This window comes from Trichechus manatus, unplaced genomic scaffold, assembly GCF_000243295.1.
Source record: "Trichechus manatus latirostris isolate Lorelei unplaced genomic scaffold, TriManLat1.0 scaffold00010, whole genome shotgun sequence".
NCBI classification, from domain to species: domain Eukaryota; kingdom Metazoa; phylum Chordata; class Mammalia; order Sirenia; family Trichechidae; genus Trichechus; species Trichechus manatus.
The window spans coordinates 22601520-22628701 of NW_004443946.1; the positions used below are offsets into that span (position 1 = coordinate 22601520).

Consider the following 27182-nt stretch of genomic DNA (forward strand, 5'->3'; position numbering starts at 1 on the left):
TTGTTAACCATTGTCATAGAGCAATATGTGTACTAACTGTTTAATGAGAAAATATTAGTTCTGCAAACCTTCATCTAAGGTACAAAAAACAATAATTATGTCTGTGAGATCAGATTGACAACAGCATCTCAAAAGGTTTGATGGGAAGCCTAGGGGGCAGTGAGTTGAAGATAAGGGTGATGGAATAATCTGGAAAAGGATAGTGAGAATAGCAGCACAACGGGAAGAATGTAATCAATGTCACTGAATTGTACACGTAGAAACTTTTGAAATGGTGTAACTTTGACTATGTATATTTTCACCAAAAAAAATAAAAAGGTCCTCCAAGGTCAAGAAGGGAGAGTGTTGAGATGTTGTAGGGTTGTTAACCAATGTCATAAAACAATACGTGTACTGACTGTTTAATGAGAAACTATTTGTTCTGTGAACTTTCATCTAAAGTACAATAAAAAAAAAAAGTAATCAGAAAAAAAGAGTACAGCCTAGAAAACTCTATGGGGCAGTCCTGCTTTGTTGTATGGGGTCACTATGAGTCAAAATTGACTCAAAGGTACCTAATAACAACATAGTTCCAAACAGGAATTTAGGAGGTTTACAAGAGCGCACATATGAGATGGCTGTAAATGAACTGTTGCCTTCTCCTTCTGGGAGCTGTGTGCTGTCTTCCTGAGGGACAGCGAACTCCACAGGCAGCGCTAGTCTCTGACCACAGGAATATGGTTCCTAATTCACTGGAGCAGGCATTGTGTAGGGCTTGCCCTTGCATTTTGGGCAGATCCCACATAATGGCAACATAAGGATTTGGGTTCCTCAAGACAGAGGACTCAATTAAGCCTTAAAGCCAGCTGGGGCTACTGGTTCCCTTGTGGGGGAAAGGGTCACTCTGAGTGGTGTCCAAGTCAGACTGAAGAACTGCCCTATGCAGCTAAAATCTTTTGCAGAAACCAAGCCTAAAGGAGCAAAGTGAAGCAGAGAATTAAGGCAAATTTCCCCACAGCTCAAGACAGAGCAGGCCCCTTCCCCCCTCCGGTCAGCATTTGAATTATCAAGGAAAAATATCCAAGGTAACTCAGTCAACCACCCCCCAACCCACAGCCACACCCCCACCCACGCGCCCACCCACACCCACCTACCCACCCACACACACACACACACACACACACACACACACACACACACACACACGCACATATGCACGTACACACACAAGGGCGTGCTACCATGGGAAACAAGCAAATGCCGCCATACTCTTTCACCTTCCTTCCAACCAACACCCAGGGGGGCTGGTCATGAGAAGAGGATAGAGCTCTCGGGCCTTCCAGGCATTCAAGAACAGTCCTGGGTAAAGGGCTCTTGGTAACGAGCAGAGCTGGCCAGGGTGACTCTCAAGTTCCCCTGAGGCAGGACTGTTCTCCCCCCTCAACCCAGGCAGGCCCATCCTGCCAACTAGGGCTCATTCTGAGGCATTCAGGGAAGTGCTGCACAGAACTGCATCCAGTCTGGGCTAAGCAGATTAGTTCCCTCCCAGGGAAAGATTCTGGGCAGCCGAGCAGGGCACCTCCCTGTGCAGTGGCAGGGGGCTGTCATTACATGGCCCAGATAGGACATAATTACATGCTCCCTAGAGGGGACTTCTAACTGAATTACAGGGTGTCTCCTGCGCATCAAACGCAGCTTGTGCTCCAAGGTGGCTGAGCAGCACAGGAGCAGACAGTCTGAGAAGCAGATGCTGGGGTGGGGGTTAGGCTGGGGGTAGCGGGTTCAGCGTGCTAGTGCCCAGAGGGCTCTGTGGATCTCACTGAAATAGAGAGGAACAGAGAAGGGATGGAGAGTGGGCAATGGTGGCTCTCCCTGGTCCTTATGCCTCAGAGGCATGTTCCCATCCCACGACTCCCTGAGCTGCTGCAGCCTGCAGGTGGTCAGAACTGGAGAACGCCAGATCTTCATTCACTTGTTCATTCCTTCATTCAGTAGACACTTATTGTGTACCTCCAATGTGAGAGGCACTCTGCTAGTCATGAGGGAAGAACCAGGTACTGCTCTGGTCTGAGAACAAGGCCTTTACAGGGATCATTTACTCCTGAGGCAGACTTATTACTCATCATATCTCTGTGTGCCCCAAAAGCCAAAATCATGTCTTCTTAACAACAACAAAAAAAATGCCATCAGGTTTATTCTGACTCATGGCAACCTCACGCGTTACAGAACAGAACTTCCAGAATAGAAATGCCCCATAGGGTTTTCTTGGCTGTAATCTTTAAGGAAGCAGACTGCCAGGCCTTTCTTCTGTGCTGCTGCTGAGTAGTTTCGAACCACCAACCTTTAGGTTAGTAGCCGAGAGCAAACCATTTGTGCCACCCAGGGATCTTGTCTTAACAAGTCCTTCTGAATTTTCTAGTAACATTGACTAGAGGGGGCAGTAGGGGTGTGAAAGTCACCCTTAACGCCCCAATCTGAATCCTAACGGAAAGCGGGAAAGAGTGCCTCTGTGTGGCCATAGCCTCTGCTATAGCAACTATCACAGTAACTATCACACATACCTTCTTTCCCATCAGACTGTGAGCTCCCCTGAGCACAAGGACTGTGTCTTTTCTCCTGTGCTCAGCAGCACACAGTATGAGCTGATTGTACACCGAGTGACTGACACCCCCTCACCACCACCACTCTCCTGTTGCTTCTGGCCTCGTCGATTTGGGAGCTATCAGAGGCTTTCTGGGGACTGCAGTGAGACCCACATGCTCTTCCTTAATCCATCACCTTTTAATCCTTGGTCTTGGCTGCCATTGGACACCATGGACACAAGATCAAAGGAAGTCCCCTGGACCTAAACATGTGGTCCTGGGCCAGCACTGCCCTGTTCCCCAGGCAGCAGGCCAAAGCATCATCTGTCGGCAGTCTCCAATGGTGAAGTGACACAAAGAAGACTCCTCTGTGGACCAGCTTGGACAAGGGTGGGTCTGAGCCAGCAGTCCAAGGTGATGATCCAGACTTCGGAGCTGGGCGTTAAAGGTGTTTATTTAGCCCTTGCCAAATTCCCTGGGCTGCAGGCAGGGCCAGCTGCCCCTGAATTAATAGAAAAGAAACAAACTCTTGCTGTTAAGGAAGAGGCATGGGCTGTACTCTTAGCTCCTCCATATGAGGAGAAGAAAGCCTGAGCTTCAGCCTTATGACCTTTTTCTGATGCTAAAATACATAATATAGTAAAAAAAAAAAAAAAAAAAAAAAACTCTACAAAAAGCAGTTGCCATCAAGTCAATTCGTGTCAGAGTAGAACTGTATAGGATTTTTAATCGCTGGTTTTTCAGAAATAGATCTCCAGGCCTTTCTTCCAAGATGCCTCCAGGTGGATGTGAACCTCCAACCTTCTGGCTGGCAGTGAAGTGCATTAAACATTTGCGCTACGCAGGGAGTCCAACATAGTAAAAAGAAAATGTAGTCTAAAATAAGAAGATCTAGCTTTTTTTTTCCATTTCTTTTTTTTCTTTTTTTTTAATAGTTGTAGTCTAAATGAAGTTTAGATCTAGCTTTTGATACATCCACTTAGCACCTCTATGATCTTGGGTAAATTACTTAATAATTCTTAGTTTCCATTAACTAATCTAAGCAAAAGTGATAATATTAACCCTAAAGGCATGACAAAATCCTTATGCTTTTAAAATGGAATTTCATGTTTTTGTACAAATATTAGAAGCTTTATTATATAAGAAAAATAACAACAATAATAGTAATCTTCCCTCAAGGTTTGAACCACAAAGTTAAAGCCCAGGTAACCACTACTTTGCCCATTCTCTCCAGAACAGTCTTATCTCCCTACCGAGTTACCCTCATCAAAACAACTTTAAACAATTAGTGCCTAATATTTTCAAAGTATTTTACATCAGTTAGTGCCTTTGACGGCCAGCCCTATTCTACTACCATGCAAAACAGAAAGTATATAGTATACTCTTCCAAGGACCTTCACAGGTTAATTAAAATGTCACTCTCTCTGCTTTGGCTAGAATTTATCAACTCAGTGTAGTAACATTAGTTACCTCTTGCTATCTTTTATGAAAAAAAAAAGAAACCTAATTAATTATTGTCTGAAAGTCTTCTAAAACATGAGTTCCATGGGGAAAGGCAGATAATTAAAATACCTGTGGTAGGTTGTTGGTTGGGAACCACTGGTCTAGTTCATGAAATCCACCAGGTTAGCAGGGGTTGTGGAAGATTCTGGTCTGATAGGGAAATTATCTGCTTCAAATGCAGAATGAGAATTTCTGTCCCTTTGAGTTTATCCAGGGAATAGAAGAAGGTTCTGTGTTATGTAAGATGAAGAACAGAGTGGTTCAGGAAGGTTTTTCTCAGTAGAATTGGCCCAGAATTGAAGAGAGAGTAGAAACTTCACATTAACACACCTCAGTGAAATGGAGACTCCTAGTTTGCTTATTTCATGAAGTGCCTTCCATCTCTGGCCCCAGGACTAGGGTTGATAGATATTTGGCACTGTCCTTTCACATTCACAGCTGAGCTCAGATACAGCCTTAAAAATCCTTTCCAAAATGGCCTCCTGAACAGCCAGCCACTACTAAGTGACTGGTGCTGACATAAAAGGAGAATCTTCTTTTCCACTCCAGCCCTGTGTCCTGGAATCTGTGCACCTGACAGTCACACACCATGCCACCTACAGATGAGGATACTCTGGCTTCCTGGGAGTTCCAGGAAAGGTATCAAGTTACAGCTCCTAGAATAAAGAAGAGGTGACTACTGGCTCCAGCTAAGTCCAGTTGACCAGCTGGCAAAAGGGGAGGGAGTGGCTCAAGAAGAGCTGTCATTCTATCCCTGGTGGGCATGACTGGTAGGGAAGGTTTCTGTCCTGCTCTGGAAACCCAAGCTCAGGAAGAGGCTTTGAAAATGACTCAGTATCCAAATAGTGCACTTAAAAATGACAGAAGAGTATCTTCTGATGCTAGGCTCCAGAAAAGGGTAAAGGGTGAGAAATGGTCCTGTAGCCTTGAGGTTTGTGCCACAAAGCATCACTTACCAGGAATGTTTTTTGTTGATCTGGGCAGAGGCCTGTTTAACTTCGGCTGCTGAGTTTATGGTCAGCTTGATGCATATGATAGAGATGGGGGCTCCAGAGGTGGCTATTTCTCCCATTCTCCAGCCTACTGCCCCAGAACAGACCACTGTAAAATCAGTGCTCTCTCTGAGGCACTGCAAACCTTATATCCTGTGCCAGTTCTGAGGTAACAGGTGACTGTCTCACCTGGGACTCCTTTCTAAGTGACATTGCCCACCACCTATAGACCCAACTCTTTAGGCAACCATGCTATTACCATGGGATCCCCACAGCAACTTCATTTTCCCACCCCACCACTCAGTTATCGCAGATTCACTGAGGGGGAGGGGAGTGCTTGGCACAGAATAACCAACACATTACTGGCCAAGTTGGAAACAAAGAAGAAAGAAAAAGGGGCCAATCAGATTCCCTCTCTTGAGAATTTGAGTTAGGAGTCTAGCAAGAGCTTGTCAGGTAGGAGCTGAAAACATAGATGGTGAGAGGAGCTATGGGGTAGACCTGTTGGTCTGTGAGGAATCATTTCAAGCTGGCAGTCATGGGGAGAAGGCCACAGAGAAAAATAGAGATGCTAGGGGACAGAGACCATGCAGTCCATGAGGGAGAGCATCAGAAAGAGAGGTTGGTCCCTAGAGCCACCTCAGTCCCTGATGGCTTTCTGATTCTCACTTCAGCTTACAAATAAACCTGCTTGTCCTAACGTACTGTCAGTCAAACACTTTATGGTGAAGGAAAAAAGAGCATCACAGTGAGTGGTTTGTTTCCTGGGAAATATCATTCCTCTTGGTGCTATCATGAAGCTGGCTTTTCTGTCCAGGTGACAGGCTTTCTTAAGGGATACTTTCATGGCTTCTTCTTGATCACAGAAAGAAATCATAGGTCACACAGTAGAAAGAAGGCAATCCAAGTACACATGCCAACAGTGTGAAGGAAGGGAATGTAGGGAATAGGATATGATTCAAATGGAGACAGGGCAAGGGGAATTGAGGAGGAAGGCACTGGGTGCAAGGAAGAGAAGAAACCACAGCGGTAGTGTCTGCAGTGCCTGGAGCAGACACAGAGAAAGCAAGGATGCAGCAGAGAACATCGAGAAGAGGGAGGTGTTGTTGTTGTTTGCTGGTTGCTGTCGAGTCGATTCCGACTCGTGGCAACCCCATATGTGCAAAGTAGAACTGTACTCCATAGGGTTTTCAAGGCTATGACCTTTCAGAAGCAGATGGCTAGGCCTTACTTCTGAGGTGTCTCAGAACCTTGGGTTTGAACACCAACCTTTCGGTTAGTAGTCCACCGTTTAACCATTTGCGACACCCAGGGACTCCAGAAGACAGAGCAAGTATAATAAAATAGTATAAAACCAGAAAAGATGGCAGAAATGGGGAAATAAGTGAACATATATGAGGATTTACAGCCAGGGCCATAGTTAGGCCTAGTAATGGTACACCCTGCATTACCATGACTCAGAAAGAGATGGTCACTGACAGTAGGGGGGTCAGTGAAAAGCATGTGGGATACATACACAAGGAGAAAGCCAAAAGGTTACAAATCAAGGCCAAAAGGACTGGAAAAAGATGGACTACTAGAAAGAGAAGGCAGCACTTGTCATCCATAAACTATAATTTTGTGGCCATATTCTGTCATATTCTGAGTATTAAATTACTACCATTACCATATGTCACTTATTTTCAATCAAAGAACCTACTACAAGGTGTTGACTGGGTCATAAATAAATGGTTCTTCATGAACCTTACCCATCAGATGGTAACTGAACTGGGCTCAAGCAGGGATAGGCTAAGCTAGATTGGTGTCTATGCATGCTGACCCTTAGGCAGAGAGGAAAGGAATTGTGCAAAATTGACAGCTAACATTAAATATATATGTATATGTACCTAGTGGTCACTAATGGAGCCCTGGTGGCACAACAGTTAAGTGCTCAACTGCTAACTGAAAAGTTGGCAGTTTGAACCCACCAAGTAGCTCTGCTGAAGAAAGACCTGGCAATCTGGTCTTGTAAAGTTTACAGCCTAGAAAATCCTATTGGGTACTCCTTCCTCTCACTTATCAACTGTCTCGTTATCTGACATTTCATATTTACGACAATAGTAAAAAATATACTATCTGGCTATTTGCATATTAATGAAGTACACTTGTCAGTAATGAACATCAAGGTGCAAGGCGAGAGTAATGCTAGCTTTGATGGCTAAGGTTATGTGTCATCTTGGCTGGGCCATGATTTTCAGTGGTTTGGCAGTTATATAATGATGAAATTTGGCAGTTATGTAATGATATAATTTGGCAGTTATGTAATGATGTAGTCATCTTCCATTTTGTGATCTGATGTGATCATCTTCCATTTTGCATAACAGCCTGGTCTTTGACACCTAACCATGTTGATAAGTGAGGAAAGGGTGTAGTTCTACTATGTCACTTGGGATCACTATGAGTTGAAATCAACTTGACAGCACATAACAACAAATGGTCACTTAGGAGTCCCAGGGTGGTGCAAATGGCTAATGTGCTCGGGTGCTAACCGAAAGCTTAGTAGTTTGAGTTCACCTAGAGGTTCCTCAGAAGAAAGGTCTGGAAATCTACTTCTGAAAAATCAGCCATGGAAAACCCTATGGAGCATGGTTCTACTTTGACACACATGGGGTTGCCAGGAGTTGGAACTGACTCAGTGGCAACTGGTTAGTGATCACTAAGTTTTCAGAAAAACAAATTTTTCTGTAATAAATAAGTTTCACTTTCAACTTCAACAACTTCTCTACTTATTCAAGTAATTTCCTACTTGGGTACCTGGTAGATGGTAGAGGTGGGGATATAGTTCCTATAGATAGCAACTATATCACCACCTGAGAATATTTACCTAGTGATTTCCTTCCTGGTCATTTAACAAAATCCTCAAAGCATCTGCTTCCTGCTGAATGCTTCTGGACTGTTCAGAATTTAAATGTGGGGACTTTGCTGTATTTGGAGATCAAGGAATTCTCTCACTTCCAACTATCAGTTATATGATATTTGCCCTATGCCATGAGCATAGCTTAGTTTCTCTTTAAAAATAACAAGAAGTAAACAATCCCTTGAACAAGCTGAAGACCACAGCTCTGACAGGTACTATCTACCTCATGGAGCTGATGGGGGCGTAGCCAAATGGTGGGAAAGAAATGGGTCATCATGCACCATCTAAATACACCTGGGAACTTGATGAAGGATTTTACACAAGGAAGAATCCTCCTCCTCACCCTGCCACTTTGCTCAACTATCCCTTGCCTTCATTCTTGTGAGTGAATGAGGAAACTTTGACCTTAAGAGTCAGCAGAGTTAAGACAAAACAAGCAAGGTCCATGGGAGGATCCCCATCTGCACCCCTTTGTTATTGCCTGAAGCTCCAACAAACTCTTGCCTTGAGTAGTGCACAGGAAAGGCTGCTTTGAGCATGATATGCTCCACTTTCTCACTGACCAGTCATGTGATCATCTCCAACCACAGTGTATCTTTCTCAACTTGACATCCCAACCTGACATTCCCCCGGTGGGGTTTCCAACCCTGTGCTCCTGAATTTTCTCACACCAGAGGGCACACTCATGTGAGCAGACCAAAGGTGAGCACAATGGATACTCCGCTCCCTGAGACACCTGAGGAAGCCAGAAGGTGAGGGTGTTGCCTGCTCCTGTCTTGCAAGGGGACACTTCCCTCTTAGGCCCTAAAGCAAATCAATCAGGAAGACTTTGGACTTGCCATAATTTTTGCAAACACACGAGGAGGTTCTTAGAAGACTTGGGATGCTTTATGGGCCTTGGGCTGAAATTTGTCATTTTTTAAGATCTTTGAAGGTCTAAGTCATTAAGAAAGAATTAAGAAAATAAACAAGAAAGAATTAAGAAAGAAAAAAAAATATATGTATATAAGGATCTAGGGCCCTTCTGGACACAATTCCAAAGCTCCTGCTAAAAAATCCATGTAGCCTTTAATCACTCCTTCAGGCCCAGAAGGGGTGAATGGTGGTTAAACAATTCCACTTGAAATGCTCCCCTATACTGCGAAGTACCCCATCCAGTAACTGGCTTAGATATGGATTACTTTCTTCAGGACAAATCAGGCCAAGCACATAGCTCCATGGTAGGTTCCATGAAGTCATGGGTTCTGGTGACTAACTGTCTACCTAAACCTGAAGGGATCTTGTTACTGGAAGTCAGGCGCTGAAGACCAAAGAAAAGAAAAAGGGAGGGATGTCAGCTAAGGGGGAACTACCACCACCTCCGTCTCACTCCCACCCTCACCAAGTTTATAGTTTGTGACTCTCCTCCAGTACAGAAAGGGCATTCTAGGAGCAAATAACCTCCCCTTGTGGCTGGAAGGAGCCTGTCCTAACACCTTGCTGAGCCAAAGAAAAAGAAAAAAGCCTACTGTGTTATCATCAAATTGGAGACTACGCAAATTGTGTCCTGGAGCACTCCAGATTCTAATAGATTTTAGGGTGAAACTTTACAGAGAAAGCACCCCAGGAAGAGAATGGCCTACTTCACTTTAGAAAAATTTCATTATTTCATGGAACAGGATCTAGTCTGCAGTTCATCAGGACAGCACAAAAGATGACCCAGCTATGCTTGCCACCTATTCTCAATAAGAGACTACTAGGCTAGAGAAGGATTCCCCGGGCCCCTCGCCCCATGAGCTCAATATTTTCCCTCCTGAATAGTCTCAGGATGAACCAACTCTAATTTTCTATCTTATCTAGCTGTGTGACCTTGGACAAGTCACTTTCCCTCCCTGAATCTCAGTTTCCTAATTTGTAAAAAGCAGGAGGTTAGTTAGCTTCCAGCTTCAACATTCTGATTTGGGTGGGAAATGTGGGTCACAGCCAGCACTCTGTTCTTCCTCAGAGGCAGGCCCCGTGCTATTTAATTATAGTAGTTCTTGGCATTTGCATATTTGACATTTGCAGCTTTGACTATTCCCAGAGACCTCAAAGGTCCATGAGCTGCAGTAATCTGTTATTTTGCAGAGGCATGCTGTAAGCCTGGTATGTAAGAGCCAGCCACTTGTTTAGTGAGGGAGCCTACTGTCAGGAGCCATATCTCAGTGAGGTTTTGTTATTGTAAGCAGTAGGCAAAGCCATAATTATCATGAAATACTGTAGTGCTAGTCACAAAGGTGGAGATTCTTCTGGATCGTGAAGATCTGAAGTGTATTCCTCTCAAATGTGAAGGGTTCATTGTAACATGGGTGTAAACCAATCATGTACCCACATCCTCCCCACGACTATCACTACTACATCCTTAGTGAATGTTACTTTAAAAACTTCAGTGGTGTTACACGCAGAGGAGGGAACTGTAATTCTTCTTGTATTGAACCTATCTCAACCATAGTACTTCTCCCCTGTGTTTTGACTGTACGTCTTGTATGCCTCTCCACTGAAGGGTAAGATCCTTGAGAGCTGAAATGCTAGCTTGTCTTATCCATTTATTTATTCCCAGCACTTAGTAAGGTACCTAGTACACAGCAGACATGTAATCAACATTTGTTGAATGAACGAGTATCTTCTATGAGCAGGCACTATGTCCCAGGTATATTTTCTTCATATTTGTATTTAGTACTTAACACTATAGATATTATTCTTATCATCCCAACAAAAAATCTGGGATTCAGACAGATGAAGTGACTTGTCCAAAGTTACAGCCAGTGAGAGATGGATTCATATCTGTTTGTCAGACTCCAAAGTTCATGATTTTCTGTCCTGCCGTGCTGCCACAGGCACCTTTAAAGAAGTAAAGCATAAGATACAACAGGTGCCTTCACAGGCCCAAAAGTATTGATATGGCACTGGCCCAATCTCATCCTGATTAGATTTAGAGGAGTGTGGTGAGGGCAAAACTGACAATGCGATAGGCTTGGTAGGCAAACAAAGCTGCTCAAAGATGGGGGGATTAGAAAGTGGAATTGTTCAGGTGTCACACAGCTGTAAGTACCTGGAAGGTTTCAATTCCAGTTTCGAAACTGGTATTGCAATCCCAGGGCTTTAGGGGAGGAGTTCATTTAGGACTGTACAGCTTTAGAAGTCAGGTTCTAGCTAAGTTGGGGTTGAAAGTTGGAACTGAAAAGTAAGCATCCATGATTCAACTAAACAAGTCACTTGAAAAGCTACTTTTCCTTTCTGAGTCTCATGGTTTGGTCAAGAGCTTTTGGAGTCTTTCTACTCAAAGTCCGGATCAGCAGCATCAGGAGCTTACTAGAAATACAGAATCTCAAGCCCTATGCTGGACCTTTAGAATCATATTCTGCATTTTGGCAAGATCCCTGGGTGATTCATATGCACGTTAAAGTTTGAGAAGCACTGCTCTAGTAGTCTAAAGCCCTTTCTGGCTCTAATATTTTGTTTAGGTTAGGACCCTCCATGGTAACAAAAAAAACTAGCATGCTCATTCGTTAGGGTCAAACAGAGATCTCTCTTTTCAACGTAAATAAGCTGATCACTTCCATTATGTCTTCGGAAGAATATTGTTAATTCATCGATATTACTACTAAGGGTCGTCATTTACTGAGCACATACCATGTATCAGGTACTACTAGCACACAATATTTCAAATCATCATAACAGTCCTTCAAGAGAGGTATTATTATCCCTAATTTACTGATGAGGAAATGATCTCGTAGGTTAAGAAATTTTCCTAAAACCACATGGTTAGGTCAGCAGTAGAGCTAGAATTTTAACCCAGTGTATTTAGAGCCCATGGTTTTTCTGCTACATCATTTTGCCTCTAGTTGTAAAATTATGGTTTAAAACATCAAGGGTAGGGCTGCTATCTCAGGTTAGACCAGCATGTTTTGGACTCATTATTCTGCAATGATGAAGACCAAAAAGGTAGATCTATACTGAAGTCTAAAAAAATAATACAAAGGAACAGATGGGAACTTAGACTTGTTCTTTAAGGTCCTAGAATACCTTAGAATCTCAAACTTCTGGAGACTGACATCCACTTAAAACCAGTATCACCCAGAAGTGATCATTCGTGAAGCTCATTTACATCAAGCTATTATGCAGGCTGAAAACACAAATGGATTTGAGAAACGGTTAGTCATATTCAGAGATTATAGGTTCACAATTGATTATTAATGGGATGAAAAATTCCGGGAGCCAAGACCCTGAGTTCTCAAAAACCGCCCTTCCGTGCCATTGGTAGATAGGATACTGGATTGGAGGAACCACCAAAATCAAAAACCGAACCCACTGCCATTGAGTCAATTCTGACTCATAGCAACCCCATAGGACAGAGTAGAACGGCCTCATAGGGTTTCCAAGGAATGGCTGGTGGATTCGAACTGCCAACATTTGGTTAGCAGCCAAATTCTTAACCACTGAGCCAGCAGGGATCTGGAAGAACCACAAGTCTGTCCAATTATACCTAATGTTGTAGTCCTGATGCCATTTAATGACTGACAATAACCTCTCATATACTGACATTGCCATAAACATGTGTGAAATTTCCCAGAGCTTGTGTTCCCAGCCAGGGCCTTTTCTTCATTTGTATGTATAAACATTCTCCCCAGAGCACATATATTCTCTGGAAGGTATAGGTTTTTACTTATGCTAACAAATTATTATCCTTCCCAGCAAAATGACTAAACATAGTCCTAATAAATCAATTTGTCAATGGCTATTTCACTTTCAGGAGATAATATCCCTTGTTCCTTTTTTGGCTAGTACAATTATGACCTACACTGAGCTCCTGCATCTTTGGTTCAGAAAATCTTTGAGCTAGAAGGAACTGTGAAAGATCTGACCCTGCCTCCAAGCAAGGAAAGTATTATTAGTTCCACTTTGCAGATGAACAGTTTAGTCCCAGAGGTACTAAATGGCTTGCCCAAGGTCACATTATTAGGAAGAAACTGACTGAGGACAAGGGCAGAGGACCCTGGGTCACTTATCTCTGCTCAACCTTCTTTGGCCTTTGTCTCACAGCTGGACATGGTAAGTACTTCTGTGACACCTCTCCCTAGATTCTTGGCCTCCTTTCTCCATGAGTTCCTTCCCTCACACTTCTAGTAGTGGTACATTTTCATTTCTCACTGAAAAATGTTATTAGCAGGTTCTTAGAACAGTTTGACATTGCTCCTTCCTATATTATAAAAACAAAACAAAACCCGTTGCCGTTGAGTCAATTCCAACTCATGGCGACCCTATGCATTACAAAGCAGAACTGCCCGATAGGGTTTTCCTGTCTGTAATCTTTACAGAAGCAGTTTGCCGGGCCTATCTTCTGAGGCAGCAGTGGATGGGTTCTAACTGCCAACCTTTAGGTTTGTAGTCAAGTGCAAACTGTTTGCACCACCCAGGGACCTTCCTATATTATATGCCACCTTGATTCTTCACATCTTCTCCTGTAACTGCTTACTGCTTGTGGACATAAGCAAGGAATTCAGAAGCAAGGTTCCTCTTTCTCATCTCTATCCTTCTAGGCCACCCTGGTAGAGTCTGCCCTATAATTCCCCTCATAAACTGCAAATCATGGAGAAATCACTCTGCTTTTTTCTCCAAAGCCATCCATTTCTGAAAAGGACAGAGCACCCAATTAGCAGGAGATTCAATGGAGAGAGGCCTTAGGGTGATAGAGGCAACAGAAGTGCAATATCCACAGTTTCTGAAGGACTAAATAGGGCAGTAACCTGAGAAGAAGTATTTCAGGAGAATCCTGGACTGTGAAAAAAGATGACCATACAGAGGACACATGCTATCCCACAATTCCTAAGAGGCTTCTCCTTCACTGCTTAGCCAGATCTTGGAGTTTAAAATGGTGACTAAACACAGGTGGCCACTGCCCTGGGAGCTCTGCTTCTCCAAGATACCTCCAGGACCCAAGTCATATATTGACTTATCTCACCTAGGCTGGGCAAGTCTCATGCCATAAAATAGCCTATTGACATTTAAAGAGACTGCCAAGTTTTAATCAATTTTGCAATTTCCAAATTGAAGGAGATGTGCCTGAAATCTGGTTATACAATACAACTGCAGTACGGTACCGGGGGAAAAAAAGCCAATGTCACTTGCTTTCTTGAGTATGTCCTGGTTGGACTATCACTGTCCCAGAATGGTAAGGTTTGACTTCAAAGCTCACGTAAGCCCTTAGCATGAGGAGAGAAGGAAGGAGAGCCCCAAGCAGTCTCCTATTTTGTGCTTAGTCACAAGTATGCTCCAAAATCTGATATCACACAACTTCTGCCACCCCCTACCCACCTCCACCAGCCATCATTTTGGGTTTCAGTGGACAAAATGTTCTGCATTCTTAGATTCTGCCACAGAATTTCTTACCCACAAACAATTTAACATGAGGAAATTAAAGAAAAGTTTGGAAGCAGAACCTGCCCAGTAATGTCTGCTGATCCTGCATACCTGTGATGGAACCAAAGTTTAACATTAACATAAACATAAGAAGAGTTTTAAAGAGTGATATAAGAGGATAAAAGGAGATGGCAAGGGGTGAGGAGGAGGGTGATTAGAACAAGGAAAGGTTACTTACACAGTTTCATCATTCTTGAATTCCAACTCCCCATATGTGTCTTCAAAGTCCTCACCACCACCCTTGGCTGTCCCTTCTACTGTCCTAAAGGGGACGATGACTGTACCCCGGGCACCTGATGTCCGCAGAACCTTGACCTCCATGGCACCAATACTTTCACTGACATGAATAGTATCACATTCAAAAGTGAAGATGCCCGCGTGGTCATCATCCAAGATTGTGACTGTGGCCACACAAGGAGATGCTAGGACAGCCCGAGGCAAGGGAAGACTGTTGAGTATTGCTGGAGGCACGCCCTCCTCTGGCTGCTCTTCCTCCATGCGGACATTGCTCAACCTCACAAAGAAGTGCTCATCCTCCTCAAAAATGTCATCATCTATGATACCCACAGAGAACTCCTTCTGGGTCTCTCCTGGCTTCAGAACAACAGTGCCCTCTGTGAACTCATAGTCAGCCCCTGCATTAGCAGAACCATCCTCTGTTTTGTAGTCCACATACATGGTCTTGGACGTGTCCCCGCCTTTCCTTACCACTGTCAGGAGTACAGCCCCACAGTTCTCCAGGCACTGGTAGGAACATGGATCAAAGAAGACCTTGGAGACAAAGTCCTCAGGCTCATCGGTATGCACCTCACTCATGCTGGAGGTCTTCTTGGCTTGTTCTGCTGCATGTTTCTTTAGGATATTACCTGCACCAGTCATCATACGGGTGGCTTGGATCCGGTAGAAGGCGCGGCTCTTCTGTTGATGGGAAAGGGCATAGTAATTGGCCATCTCCACCAGCTGATCTAAGTCCTTCTCTGGGTGTTTTTGCTTCAGATCCTTGAGAATCCGGATCATCTCCCTGCGGGACTCATCAGCTTCCTTTCCTTCCAGGGGCACCAGGTTTCCATCTAGAAAGTGGGAATTCATCATTTTCCCATCCATCTCAATTCCCTTAGGGTGGTCTCCTTCTGTCTCTATGATAATTCCTCGGTGTTTATCTGTACGGTACCTTTTATGCATGTATTTGTAGAACAGCAATCGCTTATCTGCCACCCAGGCTAGAAGAACACACACTGGAAAGAAAAAGAGAGTGAGGAGGCCTTCCCAAACCTGGACCACGCCAGGAGAGAAGACTGCTAAGATCATATAGAGCCAGATGTAGGCAAAGATGCTCCAAGCAGCAGTGACAAAGAAGACTCGTAGGTGCTTGATCTTTCGAGTCTCTCCATCAGGGATCACGTAGACACAGATGCCAATGATGATGAACATGTTGAAGGCTGCACTGCCTACGATGGTGGAAGGTCCCAGGTCACCAGCAATGAACCCATGACCACACACCTCAATTAAAGAGAGGAGGATCTCAGGAGCAGAGGAGCCCAGTGCCATAAGGGTCAAGTTAGAGACAGTTTCATTCCAGACCCGAATCGTGGTTGTGCTGGTCTCTCCATTGGGCTTTTTGATAGTCACCTCCCTTTCTTGAGAGGTAATGACTTCAATAGATGCCATGAAGCGATCAGCAATGATGGACACCCCAAGGAACATGTATATCAGGGCCACAAAATAGACAATGACCCTGGCAATCTTGTCCCCAAGGGAGGGGTTCTCCGGGTACCAGATTGGTAAGATGACACCCTCCTTGCAGTCTGATGACCCTGAACAGGACTCATTGTTCTGCCCTGTGCCGGGTACATCCCCCGAACCACCAGCCTCTGCTCGGAGACCATTTAGGAAGAGCACAAAAGTAACCAGCCCAAAATGGAGGAAGGCAGAAGTAAGAGGCTGCAACCGTAACCACGCCATACACGAGACTTAGCCGCTGGCTTCCACCACAGCACCAATCGTCCTCCTGATAGGCCAGAGACCTAGAAAAAACCAGAAAGGCAGTAAAAGGCATGAGGCAAGGGAAGAGCATATGGCAGGTTCCCACCAATACGAACTGATGCTTCACGTCAAGCGACATACTGCACTAACATATGGGGCAGTCTCTCACTTGGGAAAATAGATGTCAATGGGAGACACAAATAGCTGCTCTGTCCTCAAGACCATCTGGTGGAGACTGAGCTGAAGAATGACTTAAAATAGCTAGGAATATTGGTAATGGAAACATAAGCAATACCCTTCTAGTTCTGTCTCATAACTCCACTGTTAATCGAGAGTTCTCAAGAATCAACTTAAAATTGGTTGAGTATGACCTAAATTTTTGTCCCCACTTATACAGTTTTTAGGGTTTTCAGCCTTCCTTACCCCACTGTCATCATACTCAAGAATCTTGCATAACATAGGTGTTCAAGAATGCATACTGAACTGAATTGTATCAAGGACTAGTCCCCAAGATAGAACATGCCGCTCTGTGTATAACTGAAACCCACTTGGGAAAAACCCCCTCCCCGAACCTGAAACTTCTAGGGGCAATCTATAATTCTGAGATTGCTTGGGAAGTCAAGTGTGTTGATTCCATACTGAATGCTACCTGCACTATACTAAAACAGGCCCAGTAAGCTGTGCCCAACACCCAGTCCATAGCCCTCAACCCTCCTGTTGAACATACTTATGAAACAATTTGGGCAGCCAGTTACAGAAAGATGATCTATCAGCCACTCAAATTCCAAATCTCAACAATGAAAGGGCCAAGTGTAGAAATCACTACTAATCAAACACACAAGTTGCTCTACAAATTAGTTTCTTGTTTTTTAACTGTAGACATGATATTGGGATGAAATGTAGCTTCATCTGTTGTCTCAAACCACAAAAAGGTGAGCATGAGTTCAAAAGAATGGGAAGCAACTCAACTGAAACTAAAGACTCACCTTTAGACAAGTGGAAGAAGAATGCAGATAACCATGCAATCGCTAAAGAAATGCAACTTGCCCATTTTTTCCCCTCTGATTCAACCACGTGGGGTACTTTTAGTAATGCAGGAATTCTGACTGGTATTTGTACAGCACCTTAAAGGATTCAGTCCTTGTCCTCCATATCTGCTCCTCCTTCTCTACTGTATCCCACCTCAGAAAATACCACCTCTATCCAACCAGTTACTCATGCTAGAAAACAGATGTTAATCTGCAAGCTTCGCTCTCCCTGCTGTCCCTTATCCAATCAGCACTAAATCCTACCAACTCTACTTCCATCTCTACCACCACCATCACAGTCCAAGCCTCCATTATTCCTCACTTGATAAATCGACTGCAGTAGTCTCCTAACTGAACTCATCATTCCAACTCTTGCCACCCTCTACTCCACTTTCCTCATACAGCCAACAAAAAAATTAATAAATAACAAACTCATTCCGACTTATGATGACCCCATGTGTTAGAGTAGAAGTGTTCCATAGGGTTTTCTTGGCTTTAACCTTTATGTAAGCAGATCATCAGGCCTCTCTTATGCAGCACTGCGGGGTGGGTTCAAACCACTAACCTTTAGGTTAGTAGTCTAGCATAAACCCAGTCATCTTTTAAAAAATCAAAGCTAAACATACCACTTTCCTATCTGAAGCCCTTCAGTAGCTTCCCCTGCTCGTAATATAAAGACCAGATTTCTTTCCATGACCAGCAAAAACCTGGGCATGAGTTACTCCCTTCATTTTTTGCCACTCTCTCTCTTACTACATTTCAGTAACACTGGCCTTCATTTCAGCTCCTTGTTTACACTAAGTTATTTTCTGCCCCAGGATCTTTGCACATGCCATTATCTATATCTAAAATGGTTGTTTCTTTTTTGCACCCCTACTCATAAATGCTTTAGTTCTCAGCTTAAGTGTCCCTGTCTCAGAAAAGCCTTCCCTCACCCCTAAAAATGGGTCAACTCCCTTTGTTCTCTCATCACACCCTTTATTTTTAATTCATGACATTTATGAAAATTTTGAAATTACATGTTTACTTGTGGGGTGATATGATCAATGTCTAGCACATCCATTAAACTATAAATGATATAAGAGTAAAGACTGTGTCTATTCTGTTTGCCATGGTATCCTAAGTAGTTCATAGTAGGTGCTCGGTAATTATATGTTTTTGAAAGAATAAATGTAGCCACCAAGGAAGCTTCCTCTGACACCAGTCTTCTTAAAGCCATTTTATAATCTGAATTATAATAATTTATTCTGGAAAAACATATGGCTCTCATAGACAAATATTGACTTGATTTTAGGAGCTGTGTTAAAAAACTTGTTGCCGTTGATTCCAACTCATGGTGACCTCATGTGTTTCAGGGTAGAACTGTACTCCATAGGGTTTTCTTGATTGTAATTTTTTTTTAATTGTACTTTAGATGAAAGTTTACAGAGCAAATTAGTTTCTCATTATAACAATTAATACACATGTTGTTTTGTAACATTGGTTGCCAGTCCCTGTTACTAGCCATCCTGTCCCCTCCTGCCTTCTTGTCCTTGTCCCTGAGCTGGTGTGCCCATTTAGTCTTGTTTGTTTTATGGGCCTGTCTAATCTTTGGCTGAACAGTGAACTTCAGGAACGACTTCAGTACTGAGTTGAAAGGGTGTCCAGGGGCTATACTCCTGGGGTTTCTCTAGTTTCTAAGATCAGTAAGTCTGCTCAGTTGTAATCTTTATGGAAGCAGATTGCCAGGCCTTTCTTCTGTGGCACTGCTGGGTGGGTTCAAACCACCAGACTTTAGGTTAGTAGTCGAGTACAAACCGTTTGCATCACTTAGGGACTTTAGAGGCTGTGTAAGACCCTTTCATGAGGGCAGTGGTGGTTCAGTGGTAGAATTCTCACCTTCCATGCAGGAGATCAGGGTTGATTCCCAGCCAATGCACATCATGTGCAGCCACCACCTGTCTGTCAGTGGAGTCTTTGTGCGTTGCCATGATGCTGAACAGGTTTCAGCAGAGCTTCCAGACTAAGATAGACTAGGAAGAAAAGCCTAATGATCTACTTCCGAAAATCAGCCAAAAAGACTGAAAATATGCCAAAAGACTGAAAAGAAACCCTGCCCTCTGGGAAAAAATTCTTGGTTACAACATATCCATCAAGGGTCTAATCTATAAAATAGTCCAACACCTCAACACCAAAAAGACAAATAATCCAATTAAAAAATGGGCAAAGGATATGAACAGACACTTCACCAAACAAGACATTCAGGTGGCTAACAGACATATGAGGAAATACTTGGATCATTAGCCGTTAGAGAACTGCAAATCAAAACTACAATGAGATACCATATGTCTTAGGCTGGGTTTTCTAGAGGAGCAAAACCAGTGAAGTGTATATACACATATATATGTATATATATGTAGAGAGAGAAAGAGAGAGACAGAAACTTCTCTCAAGGAAATGGCTCATGCGGTCGTAGAGGTTGGCAAGTCCCAAGTCTGTGGGTCAGGCATCAGGCTGGAGGCTTCTCCTGATTCACATAGCTGCAGGGGCTGATAAACCCAAGATTGGAAGGTCAGACAGCAGGCCACTTGCTCAGAGGCTGCAGAGACTGACGAATCCCAAGATCAGCAGGAAAGCTGCTAGCTCAAGTCCCAAGAACTGGAGGTCCGATGATGAGCTGGATGCAGGATTCACAGCAAGAGCCTTGCTGAAACATCCATTTATATACTAGAGGCAGGACACAGCCCCAAGGAAACTCCCTTTCAACTGACTGGCTGCTCATAGTAGATCTCATCATGGAGTTAATTACGTGGTAACATAACTGACAAATTACATCATTAAATAACTGCCAAACCATTAAGAATCATGGCCCAGCCAAGTTGAGACCTTAACCATCACAGTCCACCCAACTTGGCACGTGCACACATCTCCCCAAATCATACATATATCTTGATTCAGTACAATTATAAAGTCATATTTTCACCTGAACATGATACAACTAATGTGTACAACCAAAAACACACTGGCCCCGTTTACATCTTATATTTTATAAGTGGAGAAAACAAAAATATTCGATGCACATATACAAGGAAGAAATACTCATAACTACAGTCCTTGTATCTGCAAGTGGTCATGTGGTCATAGCTGGCATTTAGAACTACCTTCTTCCACCACTCATTCTGTATTCCCTTTACCCTCAGCAAGCACCTCAGCTGGTCGTGGTCCTTTGCCTGGTGGAGTGACCCAAACCTTCATTCCTGAAGGATCTGGGCCATTAGTAGTTATGTCAGACTTGAGTGGCTGTAGCTTTCCATTGCCTTTTATCACAGGGCATGGTAGTACTAAGAGATGCCCTAAGGGATCTCCTGTATTCTAGACATACTCTTCTTTACCTCCATTATGTAATATCAATCTGATTTCCTCTTGGTAATCAGGATCAATCACACCAGTCAATACACTAACTCCCTTCTTTGCCTGTTGACCCAGAGGCATGAGAAGCCCAAAGTGGTAGCGTGGCATTCTTAACTTCTAGTTCAATGGAATCAGTGTTGTGTCTCCTGGTGGGAGCATTCCTCCCTTTCGAACAAAGGCTTCTAAACCCACAGAGCATAGGGTCACGGGGACAGGGAGCAAAAATTTTGTGAGTGGGTCATTAGGAGTAATAGTGAGTTGTGCCACTCCCATTTCTACCCTTTGATCCCTGGACCGATGAATCTTGGCTATGGGAGAAGCAGCACCATATATTGGATGCTGGTATAGAGCATATACAGCCTCCTAGAGAACACTGCCCCAACCCTGAAGGTATTGCCACCTAGCTGGTGCTGTAATTGTGTCTTTAAAAGGCCATTCCATCATTCTGTCAAGCCAGCTGCTTTAGGATGATGGGGAACATGGTCAGACCAGTGAATTCCATGAGCTTGGGCCCACTGCCACATTTCATTTGCTGTGAAGTCAGACTCTTGATCCAAGGCGATACTGCGTGGGATACCATGATGGTGGATAAGGCATTCTGTAAGTCCATGGATGGTAGTTTTGGCAGAAGCACTGCATGTATGGAAGACAAATCTGTATCCAGAATAAGTGTCTATTCCAGTAAGAACAAAATGCCACCCTTTCCTTGATAGAAGTGGTCCAACGTAACCAAACTGTATTAATTTGCTCAAGCAATGAAACCACATCTAGAACAGCAGCTGCAAGTGGAGTCACCACCTGGTTAAGTTTTTGATTATCCACTGTCATTCTCCAAGATCTATCTGTTTTTTGCACAGACCAAATAGGCAAGTTGAATGGGGATGTGGTGGGAATCACCACCCTTGCATCCTTCAAGTCTGTGATGTTGGCAGTAATCTCTGCAGTCCCTCCAGGAGTGCAGTACTGTTTTTTGTTTACTATTTTCCTAGGTAGGGGCAGTTCTAACGACTTCCATTTAGCCTTTCCTACCATAATAGCCCTTACTCACTTGTCAGGATTCTATGTGGGGGTTCTGCCAGTAGCTAAGTATATCTATTCCAATTATGCATTTTGGAACTAAGGAAATCACTACAGGATGGGTTCAGGGCCCCACTGGACCCACTGTGATATGGACATGAGTAAAGACTCCATTAATAACCTGACTTCCATATGCCCCCACTCTGACTGGTGGGCCACAGAGACATTTTGGGTCTCCTGGAATTAGTGTTAGCTCAGAGCCAGTGTCCAGTAATTCCAAAAAAGTTTGACTATTTCCTTTTCCCCCAATGAATAGTCACTCTCCTAAAAGCCCATAGATACCTTTGGGGAAGGCTGGGAGAAAGATTAAGAGTATAAATTTTTGGCAGTGTAGTGGGGTCCTTTCTCAAGGGGACCCAGCCTCCCTTTCTTTCAAGGAGTTGTGGGTCTGTACACTAGCTCAAGTCTGGGAATTGATTGAGCATCTGTGATTCTCTATTCTGGAGATACAAATTAGACTACTGTTCACTTGACCTAGAATTCATCTGCTTGTACAGATCAAGTAAATATTTAGTAGATTCCTAGGGACACCATGACTAAGTAGCCAATGCCATAAGTCCATACGAGTCAGACTATTCTGATTACTGCTTTGACTCCACTGTCTATTATGATAACCACACCCACCTTGTCTTTGTCAATTGAGTGCCACCACTTGGGCCCTACTACCATGGGCTCCAATCAGCCCCATTGTAGTTAGGTGTCTTAATTCAGTTAAGGCAGTTCCCACTGTCAAATCTGACTTACATAAAATAGCAATCACAGCAGTCTTTAAGGATGCTGGGACTCCCTTCACAAATTTTTTCTTGACAGTTGTGGTCAAAGGTGTGTCCTCTGAGCATTCCATGTGTGGGTCTGTGGGTCTAACCTGATAAATTCACTCTAGCATGCCAATTTCCCTAAGCCTTTGGATACCTTCTTCTACAGTATACCAAGGCAAGTCTGGTACTTCCGCTTGATTTAGTGTAGACCATCACATAATCCACGCTTCAGTGAACCAACCAAATAGACTATTAGATCCTTTCCTAACCTCTTGCAGTTCTTTTGAAGTGTACGGTACCACCTCCTGGCTCATACTTTGTACTTGATCTTTTGGAGCTTGCTGGGACTTAAGTCTAGTTATAAGTCTAGAAGCAAAAATAGGTGGTCGGTATGTGTTCTGAGAACATTCAGCAATATCTTGTCAGTCATCTGCCTCAGGCGGTGCCCCAGGCAATGACTCCGACACCTCCCCAGGGAATGGCTCAAACAAAGGCTCTTCAGACACAGCTGGGTAATCTCATCAGATGGGGTGGAAGGGCTAATGGTTTTACTGGGGAGGGTTACTTGGCAAACAAAGATGGAGTAATTTCTTCAGATGGGAGTGAGAGGGCTGGTTCTGTTGGCAGGAGTAATTCAATAGAATTTAGGGGCTCAGTGCCCCCAGCTTCCTGTTTATCTGCTTGTATGTCTTCATTCCAAGTTTTCCATTTCTTCCCAATCAATGCCCTCACTTTAACCTCAGATACAATTCGAAGTTGGGAATTCAACTGATGTTGTAATTCAGTCATTCTTATGATAAGACTCTGGGTTTGGTTTTTGGCAATATCAGCTCTGTTACTACAAGAAATAAGGGCACAAGTGGCAACTTTCAGGTCATTTATGCAGCACTTGAGCTGTGACTCTGAAGCCCTGAGTTCATATCTTTCTTTCACCACTTGATCTAGCCAAAGTAGAACCAACCAAACAGCTTCCTTATAATTCTCATTCTGACAAAATTGTAGAAAAGTATCAAACGTGATCACCCAGAGCCTCGCCTCTCACCAATACTTGATCTATTGGTGGTGATGATATTTTGTGTATTTTTATTGCCACCTCATGCCATAGATTAGCAGTGCACTCTTTACTACTGGAAGCAGAGTCATCAACATCTTTAAGACTAATCAGACTTGAGAACCAATTTAGAAAAATCATCCTTACGATTGTTTCCCTAGAACCACTTTCGGTACCAAATGTCTTAGGTTGGGTTCTCTAAAGAAGCAAAACCAGTGAAGCGCACGCACACACACACACACACACACACACACACACACATATACGCAGAGCAAGAGAGAGATTTAGCTCAGGGAAATGGCTCACGCGGTTGTAGAGGCTGGCAAGTTTCAAGTCTGTGGGTTAGGCATCAGGCTGGAAGCTTCTCCTGTGTCACATAGCTGCAGGGACTGACAAAACCAAGATCAGAGGGTCAGATGGCAGGCTGCTGGCTCACAGGCTGCAGGGACCAACAAATCCCAAGATCAGCAGATAAGCTGCTAACTCAGGTGCCAAGAACCAGAAGTCAGATGATGATGAGCTGGGTGCAGGATCCAGAGTGAGAGCCTTGCTGAAACATCCATTTATATACTTGAGGCAGACCAAATCCCCAAGGAAGCTAGCTCCCTTTCAACTGATTGGCTGCTCACAGCACATCTTATCATGGAGTTAATTACCTCATAACATAACTGACAAATTACATCACTGAGAATCATGGCCCAGTCAAGCTGACACATAACCTTAACCATCATACCATCTCACCCCAACAATACTGGCAGTAATCCAAAAAACATAAAATAGCAAATGTTGGAGAGGTTGCAGGGAGATTGGAACTCTTAGGCCTTGCTGGTGGGAATGTAAAATGGTACATATACTATGGAAAATCATACGGCGCTTCATTAAAAAGCTAGAAATAGAAATACCATATGATCTGTCAATCCCACTCCTAGTAATGTATACCAGAGGAATAAGACCTGTCACATGAATAGACATATGCCCCACAACTTTCATTGCAGCATTATTCACAACAACAAGAAGATAGAAACAACCTAAGTGCCCATCAACAGATGAATGGATACACAAATTATGGTGCATACACACAATGGAATACTACACAATGATAAAGAACAATGATGAATCCAGGAAACATCTGCAACATGGATGAATCTGGAGGGCATTATGCTGAATGAAATAAGTCAATCACAAACGGACAAATATTGTATGAGACCATTATTATAAAAACTCAAGAAAAAGTTTACAAATGGAAAAAAATTTTTTTTAAATTTTTTTTGAATTGTACTTTAGATGAAGGTTTACAGAACAAACAGTTTCTCATTAAACAGTTAGTACACATATTGTTTTATGACATTGGTTAACAACCCCACGACATGTCAACACTCTCACTTCTCGACCCTGGGTTCCCTGTTACCAGCTTTCCTAACCCCTCCTGCCTTCTAGTCCTTGTCCTTGGGTTGTTGCACCCCATTAGTCTCACTTTGTTGTATGGGACTGTCTAATCTTTGGCTGAAGGGTGAACCTTGGGAGTGACTTCATTACTGAGCTAAAAGGGTGTCCGGGGGCCATACTCTCAGGGTTTCTCCAGTCTCTGTCAGGCCAGTAAGTCTGGTATTTGTTTGTAAGTTAGAATTTTGTTCTACAATTTTTCTCCAGCTCTGTCTGGGACCCTCTGTTGTGATCTCTGTCATAGCAGTCAGTGGTGGTAGGTGGGCACCATCTGATTGTACTGGACTCAGTCTGGTGGAGGCCGTGGTACCTGTGGTCCATTAGTCCTTTGGACTAATCTTTCCCTTGTATCTTTTCTTCATTCTTCCTTGCTCCAGGAGGGGTGAGACCAGTGGAGCATCTTAGATGGCTGCTCACAGGCTTTTAAGACCCCAGATGCTACTCACCAGGGTAGAAAGTAGAATAGTTTCTTTATAAACTATGTTATGCTCTCGGCACAGCAATTCAGTCCCTCGGGGAGTTTGGATGTGTCCATGGAGCTTCCATGACCTTGTCTTGTACAAGTTGTGCTGGCTTCCCCAGTATTGTGTACTGTCTTACCCTTCACCAAAGTTACCAGTTATCTACTGTCTATTTAGTATTTTCTCCTCCCCACCCCTCCCCTCCCTTGTAACCATCAAAGATTGTTTCTTTTTGTGTGTAAACCTTTTCATGAGTTTTTACAGTAGTGGTCTCATACAATATTTGTCCTTTTGTGATAGACTTATTTCACTCAGCATAATGCCCTCCAGATTCATCCATGTTATGAGATGCTTCGCTGATACATCATTGCTCTTTATTGTCGCATAATACTCCATTGTGTGTATGCACCATAGTTTGTTTATCCATTCATCTTTTGATGGGCATCTAGGTTGTTTCCATCTTTTTGCTATCGTGAACAATGCTGCAATGAACATTGGTGTGCATACGTCTATTCGTGTGATGACTCTTATTTCTCTAGGATATATTCCTAGGAGTGGGATTGCTGGATATATGGTATTTCTATTTCTAGCTTTCTGAGGAAGTGCCGTATCATTTTCCAAAGTGGTTGTATTATTTTGCATTCCCACAAGCAGTGCATAAGGGTTCCAATCTCCCCACAGCCTCTCCAACATTTGTTATTTCCAGTTTTTTTGATTTGTGCCAGTAACACCAGGGTGAGATGGTATCTCACCATGGTTTTTATTTGCATTTCTCTAATGGCTAGTGATCATGAGCATTTCCTCATGTGTCTGTTGTCTGCTTGAATGTCTTCTTTGGTGAAGTGTCTGTTCATTTCCTTTGCCCATTTTTTAATAGGATTATTTGTCTTTTTGTGGTAGAGGTGTTGGATTTTCTTGTAGATTTTAGAGATTAGACCTTTGTCTGACTTGTAAGGGCCAAAAATTTTTTCCCAGTCTGTAGGTTCTCTTTTTACTCTTTTGGTGAAGTCTTTTGATGAGCGTAAGTGTTTAATTTTTAAAAGATCCCAGTTATCTAGCTTATTTTCTGGAGTTTGTGTGTTGTTGGTTATCATTTGTATCCTGTTAATGTCATGTATTAGGGCCTCTAGCATTGACCCTATTTTTTCTTCTATGAACTTGATAGTTTTTGGCTTTATATTTAGGTTTTTGATCCGTTTTGAATTAGTTTTTGTATATGGTGTGAGGTATGGGTCCTGTTTCATTTTTTTGCAGATGGACATCCAGTTTTGCCAGTACCATTTGTTAAAAAGACTGTCTACTCCCCATTTGATGGACTTTGGGCCCTTGTCAAAGATCAGGCAACCACAGGTGGATGGATTTACATCTGGGTTCTCAATTCTGTTCCATAGGTCAATGGATCTGTTGTTATATCAGTACTAGGCTGTTTTGACTACCGTATATGTATAGTAGGTTCCAGGTCAGGTAGTGCAAGTCCTCCTACTTTATTCTTCTGGAAAAAAAAAAATCTTTGATGGTTGTGAGGGAGAGGAGAGGTGGGAAGGGGAAATCACTAGATAGTAGACAAGTGTTAACTCTGATGAAGGGAAAGACAACACAAC

General features: G+C 43.3%; 1 protein-coding gene across 4 annotated transcripts in view; it reads right to left on the reverse strand.

The window, feature by feature from the left end:
* SLC8A3 (solute carrier family 8 member A3) overlaps nt 1-27182 on the reverse strand; it is a 206118-nt gene that overhangs the window by 147587 nt on the left and 31349 nt on the right. For all 4 annotated transcript variants that reach the window (XM_004370991.2, XM_012560048.2, XM_004370990.2 and 1 more), the window contains exon 2: nt 14569-16414. In XM_004370991.2, coding sequence (XP_004371048.1) covers nt 14569-16352 — 1784 coding nt within the window. In that variant the 5' untranslated portion in view covers nt 16353-16414. The remainder of the gene's footprint in view (nt 1-14568; nt 16415-27182) is intronic.